This window comes from Montipora capricornis, chromosome 10 (genome assembly GCF_036669925.1).
Source record: "Montipora capricornis isolate CH-2021 chromosome 10, ASM3666992v2, whole genome shotgun sequence".
In the NCBI taxonomy this organism is placed as follows: Eukaryota; Metazoa; Cnidaria; class Anthozoa; order Scleractinia; family Acroporidae; genus Montipora; species Montipora capricornis.
The window spans coordinates 50230332-50237831 of NC_090892.1; the positions used below are offsets into that span (position 1 = coordinate 50230332).

Below are 7500 nucleotides of genomic sequence, written 5' to 3' on the forward strand. Positions count from 1 at the left end.
TTGTACCTGCCCGAACTTTGATTTACTTTTCTATCTAGATAAGTGCATGTTCAATACCAGCAGACGGAAAAACAACCAACTTCTTGCAAAAATTGTCGTTGCTCTATTACTTACGTTTTGGGTCAAACTTCCAGTTATCGATTTCTGTAAGTCCTCCTTTGGCCTCGCTTTTAAACAATTCATTTTCACTGGCCAACGATATGATATGGTCACATTCATCCTCAGATAGAAAGTCAGGGATTTCTGGGCGCGGTTCATGAAAAACAAACATACGCATGTAAATAAAATGCAAATCTAAAATGAATAGTCCTTATTCATCAACGTCTGGCGGTATATTTCAGCTCTGACAAGTCAGCTATATCTTCAAATCGGGAGTACAAGCGCGAAAAAAAAACCTTTCAAGGTAAAAAAAGACTATATATGAACGAAATCCTAGCTAAATATGATCATGGTGTCAACCTGGATAATAAGGAATGTTCGCCATTGAGTGTGGAAAGTGAGCAATTCTTTTGACCAATGCAACTGATAACGGTAGATGCAAATGGATGCTGGACATTAACCCTGGAGCCATACAAGCAGCCGACGGTGAGAGCGGTAAATGACTCGCAAGCAAGTACGTTGATTAACTCAAATAGTGCTAAAACTTTGTGTTCTAAGAACGGAAGATATCAAACGAGTGTAAAAATTAACGCAATTTCGATCCTGCGTTACTCACCGAACAGAAGTGGTCTCATAGCTCTCGTAATAAGGTTAAATTTGCCATGGTCTCCAAGGTCGACCACCTGTCTATGCCCAACCTATTGAAAAAAAAATTGCCACTTTTACGAGGAATATGTATTTCCACGGTCTTCCACTATAGCCCTTCCATGCTGCCACCACACACACCACAGGTGAAACGTTACCGAAATGCCGAAAACCTGTTCACCAACCGCTAAAAAAACGCATGTTTTGTAACATGAGACAAGATATAAAAGTTACGAAAAACAAACCATGATAATGTAAAATTGAGTAATAAAAATGTTAATGTTTTAGAGAATAATTATACAGCTGTACTACAACACAAAACTAGTGACTTACAATGAAGAGGAAGCCCGATTTTTATTGGCTAGTCGTGCTAGTTACCATGGCGACACATGTGAAAGACAAAAATAACTTCACTGTGCGCGGTGAACTTATGATATCTTTAGTTAGTAAAAAGGAAATCCTAGTTGTATTTTATCAGTATTTATATATTATTCATCAATAATGTGTGCCCTTTGGAAAAAGCTCGCACATTTTTTAACATTATCTTTATTTCAGGATTCACGGAGACATGATTCTCATTTAGTTTTTTCCTGATGGCAACTTCTAGTTCATTGAAAAGCACTTTGTTGTTAACTGGTACCAGTTTTATGGATCAGTCTATTTGCCCAGGGGGCCATTGCTTATTTCATTTAAGTCTCTTTTTAAAGTAACTCCAACTATTGGATGACTTTCCTGTATAAGATATATTCACACATAAAGTAAAACTCGAATCACAAAATAAAATTGCTGTTGAACTCGCTTTCAAAGAGAGACTGCCAGATGTGAGCAGAGTCTCGTGCCATTGCATCTCATAATTCATAGGTGATTTTTTTTCGTATAGTCTGCCAGTAAGGTCGCCGGGGCCCTTATGCATATAAAATTCATTGTTTCTTTTTTGACTTTACAGAAAACAAAAGTCTTGAAATAAACAATGACCCTACACCGAATTCAAAATTCAATCAAAACATCAATTTCATAATTTACAATAAACAATTGGCTTGGCTCATTAAATCCAAAGAGAAAGCGTATATCACCGTTAATCAATATAAAAATCAGAATTTAGTGAGACCTACTTTAACTCCGTCAAGACGCTTTAGAACTCCTATTTCTCGTGGAATAAAGCAGGGTCCATCCATCGTTAAGCATGTGTCATCCTCACACTGCTCCGTCAAAGTTTGATCAACATTTGAATGACACTGTGATCCAAGAATGAGTGTTACAATAAAGAGAATCGATCCCAGGATAGGATTCATTTTTTCGAAAAATCTCTTAAAGAACCCCTTTGGTAAAAATTGTCATTTTTTCACTGTCATTGAAAGCCTTTTTAGGGGCAAATAAATAGTTAATCTGACATGGCCCTAGCAAGAATTTTTTAATTTATTCACGGTGGTACCTGTCGTCGGAACCCGTAGTGGTGAAATGCACCGCGACTTTTATTTATTTTATTTAATTCAACATTTATCCAGGGGCAGCCAATTTAGCAGAGCTAGTTTAATGGAGACTGCCTCGTGTCGGCTGTGAAAAAAGGTTCTAATCTAGTCAGTACAACGAGAAAACCTGAATTGTACGAGATGATTTACATTGCGACAACAATCTCTCGATGAGAGAAGATTCTATCCTTAATTTGTTCTTGCGAGCCTAGACTAGTTCTGAAATATACGCAGTCGTGGTCATTGTATCAACATCTCTGCGACTGCGCAGAAGAGCTGGAAGTTTGTGACTTGACGACCTCGTGGTCGGGACAAGCCAGAGATCCGAATTCTCGGTGCTGACGGCAAAAATCTTTCCTTTTGAGCAAAAAAAAAAAAAAAATTGTAGGATTTCAAGTTAGATGCACATATTCCATTGTTATATCAATCAAAAGTAATTCGCATCAGAAGCATCACTTAGAGGCAAAACTAAATTTCGGGAATGGCCAATGGTTATGGTTATGGTTCAGTTAGGATTTATATACCGCACATATCATAAGGTCTCATGGCGGTTTACAATTCTTTCTCTAGGGTGAGATCGGACGTCAGCTTCTGCACCATTCTTCGACTCGTTTCCAGCTGGAAAAACGCGACCAAAATCCAACATAAAATCCAGTGATCCGCGCAACCTTTGCCTCATGATTTAGTGTTCGCTTTTAACAGCATCACATGTTTTCTGAACCAAAGATTGTGTGTGTGAAACAACACACCAGCAGGTTTGTTTTACACGAGAAACGGGTTTCAGAAAGTGTTTCTTGGCAAGTTCTTTAGGCTCAGTGAATACATGAAGCGAATTAAATAGAACGAAACAAGCAAGTGCAGTGCCACTGTTTCTCCAAAAATGCTATCATGATCAAAATGAAATTTCTCCTTGAAATATTAATAGGTTATCACAAAACACGTAGTGAGAACATATCCATCATCGAAAAAGCTTTGCCACCTAATTCTCAGAAAAACCATGTAAAGAGACAACAGATAGCCATTGAGGAGAATTGTTATTTTGATCTTCATCCTGACGGGGATAAAGTTCGGTAATTAATAATTAAAATCTCGAAGCGGCGATCACTAAGACAATATAGCGAGTGGATGATAAAACTTCTGGAAAATCTCCATTTTTGGGGAGTTTAACGCTCAGACGCTGTTCAGGTTGTTTTTAATATGGTTTTTCGATTGGGCTCTGTGTCAGTGTTATTAACATTTCTCGTAGCTATCAGCTGTAAATATGAAGGAGGAAAAGTCAATATGTCGTGTGATAATGGTGTTTGTGCAAGAAAGGCAGATCAAGGACCTTGTGTGATGGAAGACGACCAGCAGCGTCTCTTTAGATGGGAACCAATTAAGGTATACTAATCGATTTCCTCATTTTGGAAATTATCTCACAGATATACTCTCCACATTAATTAAAGAATAACTAACTTGCGCGCTCCGTGTTTCTCACTGTAACAGAACCATGTTTGTGATACGGACCAATGTGTATAGTCTAATGTTTATTTGGACTCTTTCCAAGAGCAGCGACATACGGATAAGCTAGTAGAGATAGTCATTAAACGATTTTCGGGGCAGTAATTTTTCTGGGGGACAAGCGTTCTACGACTTTTGTTCTTTCACTCTGATTTCATCCTTGATTTAATTAAGTATTCCTTGAAAATCAAATGAAGCAAACTTTTAAGCGTGAACGTCTCAAATTTTGAGAAACACTTATTCAAAACATTGTTGCTTCATTTGTACTTTAAAGTAAATTACTATCTGCACTGACTGACTGACTGACTCACTCACTAAGCACTCAATCACTCACTCAATCAACCAGTCAGTCAATCAATCAATCAATCAATCAATCGATCAACCAATTGATCAACCAATCGATCAACCTTAAGCTTAGTGTCTCACAACTATTTTGCATTTTTTCTAATTGGAGAAATAAATAAAATGAAATAAAACCCACGCTCAATAACTCAATCAATTAGCCTGCAATCGCAGACCTATTTGCGGCGGTCAAACGGAAATACGTCTGCGATTTCAGGCTATCAATCAGTTTGCTGTTAGCAGATGGTTATCGCAAAGACAGGCTGCGGACTTCGGGATGGGTGTATAAAACGTGAAATAAAAACAAAACTTGTATAGAACTGATCTGTCAACATCATCATTGCGATTTGTGAGCGATAATACCCCGAATGATACCTAGTGCTGTGGTAGCAAGATAAAGACACAAGGGTGCTCTTTGTTTTGCGTAAAATGATAATTACCGGCGGTGAGAAAAATCTCCATAGCCCCTTCAAAATGTCCTTGGCATAAGAAACGTCAACAAGTTCACCACCGGTGTGGCATTTGATTCTTTTCTGTTTTACAGAGAGGGCACGTTAGAGAGTTAGAGTTAGAACTTGGCAAAAAGTTCAAGATGATAACACTGGCGTCTAAGCCGGCGATATTTGGTAAGGAGTCCGATCTATTCACGACGCTATCATATTTGGTTAAATAATGACTACGTCTTTTTTCCTTTGGCTCTTGGCTGCGTTTCCACGGTGGTAGACAGCACACTCAGTCAGTCTTGGTTTCTGATTTAGACAGTTGGAACCCCAAGGCGTGCTGGTCGTAGATCGGACTATAACAGGCGGAATGATAAGGCTCGATATCTAAAATGGGCCAGGATACTCAAACCCCATGGCTCTCTTCAGCTCCGGGAGGGTTTATTGACAGGACCACTTTTATTCAGCCTGATTTACATTCATTGTGGAGACCTTAACTCTCTCATCTCTGGAATTAATTTTGATGATAATATTTCACAACTAACATAAAACAAAGACAAAGCACTGTCAACGATAAACCTACCTCAAATTAGTTGTCCATAAAACAAAGAAAGTCTTCTCTTTAGTGCAATCAGCCGCGGCATTTCATTGGTGGTTACAGCTGTCGGATTTTTCTGTCTCCCTTGTCTTGTCAGCATTTTACCTCTCGCTTGTGGTACTAATTATTATCTCGAAAGACAGCATCTACAAACATTTGCCTGTACACAGTTGCGTATGCCTCCGGAAAAATACTTCGGACTCTCAGTAATATACGATCTAAAGTTGATAGTTTTGTGTATTATTCCTAATTCCGATCGCCGCATCCAAGAGACTTGCGATCGTAAGGAACCGAGTGTTGGTGATTCTTTCCTTTTTTTTGCAGAGCTTCCAGATTTTCTGAGCGAAGAAGAATGTCAGCATATTATTGACTTAGCTGAAATGTTTGGTCTTCACAGCAGTATAATGCACACTGATGAGTTTCAAGAAGAGCACAAGAGAGAAGTCAAAGGTATTCATGAAAACATATCCTTCGTTACATTCTTTTTCTAGCTGATGGTACGTTATAATCAAGCGTGATCGTTAGAATGTCACTGATAGAAAACGAAATTGAAGCAGTCGGTTTTTAAAGAAAATGATCTTTATATATGCCTTGAAAACATTCAAGCATTTTGAGACATAGTATACAGTATAAAGACCTCAAAACGTTTTACCATTATTTGAACATGACGTTAGAAAGGCAGCACCTCTTTCTCAGATATTTCAGACTATTAGACTTTTTCTCGGCTAAAACCAGAATCTGAAATCCCCTTGGACAAAGACAGGTGTACTTCCACCACAGCCAGATCCAAAAAGCCGATTACACGACAGAGAAATTGAGCGCGGACCCGACAAAAAAGTGGTAAGGACCGCATAATTTTGGCTATTTACACGGATAGTGCGCATGCTTTACCCAGGATCGGACAAAGAGTGGGCTAAGGACCAAGCATGGAAGCTTGCGTTTACACTACACCCTTTGGGGTCCGGACGTATTTATAATATGACACTATACTGTGTACATATCCCTAGAAAGAAAGAAAAAATCAATCAACTGTTACCTAATTTTTTTATTCAATACTTTTAGTAGTGGAATTCATTTTGATTTTACTGTGAGTTTATTTACCTCGATTTCCAGTAAATTTCACTTTTAACGTCGTTGAGCACGGGCGTTTTTGTCCCTAGGACTTTTTTCTTTTTCCAAGCTAAGCGGTATAGTTTCCTTTGAGAAGATATACGTACCGTCTCTACTTTCTCAATCGTCCATGAGGAGGAAGAATCCTTTCCGACTGCGAACTCCCTGCAGCCGCCATGTTGAAATCAACAGCATTCATAATTGAACCAGAGCCACGCGGTTTTGTACTGCGCATGCGATCAGCGAAATTAATTACGCAAGCTGACGTAACGTAACGGTGAAGATACTGGTAAGGATCCGAGTTTTTTTTCGGGTTTAGCAGATCCCAAAAATACACGGGTCCGTGCCCATCTCGATATGATACGCATAGTTTATACGGGCAAAAACGTGAGGTCCTTACCCCTTTTTTGAGGGGTCCGAACCCAATTTTTCTGTCGTGTGAACGGTCTTTAATTTGTTTTCAGTTTAAGACGGTACATACCATTTCTAAGGTGTCAAATTGACAATATTTTGTCGTCTTTATGATCAGGTCATGCAAGTGGGGCCGCTGGAGTATTTACTAGCTGGGACAAAAATATGGACACAACCATAACAAAAGACGAGGTCTGAGAAGTTTTGTGTTCTGTTCCTCTTTCCCAGAACCAGATATTAGGGTTTCTAATCTCTCGAGTAAATAAGTGTTTTTCCTAGTCGAATTCAACAAAGTGTAATATATATATTAAAAAATAAACTTGAACGATTGACTGACTGATTCTTGTTGACTGACTGACCATTACAACTGATTGACTTACTAAGGTCTGACTGAATGCTTGTCATCTGGCAGACTGATGGACTCGTTGATTGGTTCTTTTTAGGTTATACATTTCTCCCAGAGATACAAATTCCTCTATTTGACTTTAGGGGAAGTGGATGACATGTAAGTAAATCTAGTTGCTTTATTCTGATCAGGAAGCGAATGATTTTGGCGAGTTTCATATAAATTAAGGATTTATTAAACTTTGTGTTCCGCTAATATTCTTTGTCAGCAAGGACTTGGTGAGTGAAAACCCCGGTAAATGAATGAAGAAGTCGTAAGATCTCGATGATAATCCTGGAAAAATCGGCAAAAATCCGAGTGTCCGGCCCTTGAATGGAGTCAACCTTTTAGTTGATTGGACTGTATGGCTCTAAACTATTGGAAAGTCATAGTAGCGACGACGTTGGTCATTAAACTAGGCTGAACTGACAACATTGTTCGATTTTAGTTCTCATACTGCATGGTCGGACGGTAGCAATTTCGTAATGGTAGGATGTCAAA

The 7500-nt window shown here is 38.7% G+C and overlaps 2 protein-coding genes across 2 annotated transcripts in view; one reads left to right on the top strand and one right to left on the bottom strand.

Moving 5' to 3' along the window:
- The window catches only part of LOC138019701 (transmembrane prolyl 4-hydroxylase-like), a 9426-nt gene extending 7279 nt beyond the window's left edge, over positions 1-2147 (bottom strand). The window contains exons 1-3 of the mRNA XM_068866565.1: positions 1857-2147; positions 716-797; positions 115-243 (exon numbers count right to left, since the gene is read on the bottom strand). Coding sequence (XP_068722666.1) covers positions 115-243; positions 716-797; positions 1857-2036 — 391 coding nt within the window. The 5' untranslated portion in view covers positions 2037-2147. The remainder of the gene's footprint in view (positions 1-114; positions 244-715; positions 798-1856) is intronic.
- A 1157-nt stretch (positions 2148-3304) lies between these two features.
- Positions 3305-7500, top strand: part of LOC138019096 (transmembrane prolyl 4-hydroxylase-like) — a 12223-nt gene continuing 8027 nt past the window's right edge. The window contains exons 1-5 of the mRNA XM_068865768.1: positions 3305-3593; positions 4600-4681; positions 5418-5543; positions 6733-6806; positions 7058-7119. Coding sequence (XP_068721869.1) covers positions 3411-3593; positions 4600-4681; positions 5418-5543; positions 6733-6806; positions 7058-7119 — 527 coding nt within the window. The 5' untranslated portion in view covers positions 3305-3410. The remainder of the gene's footprint in view (positions 3594-4599; positions 4682-5417; positions 5544-6732; positions 6807-7057; positions 7120-7500) is intronic.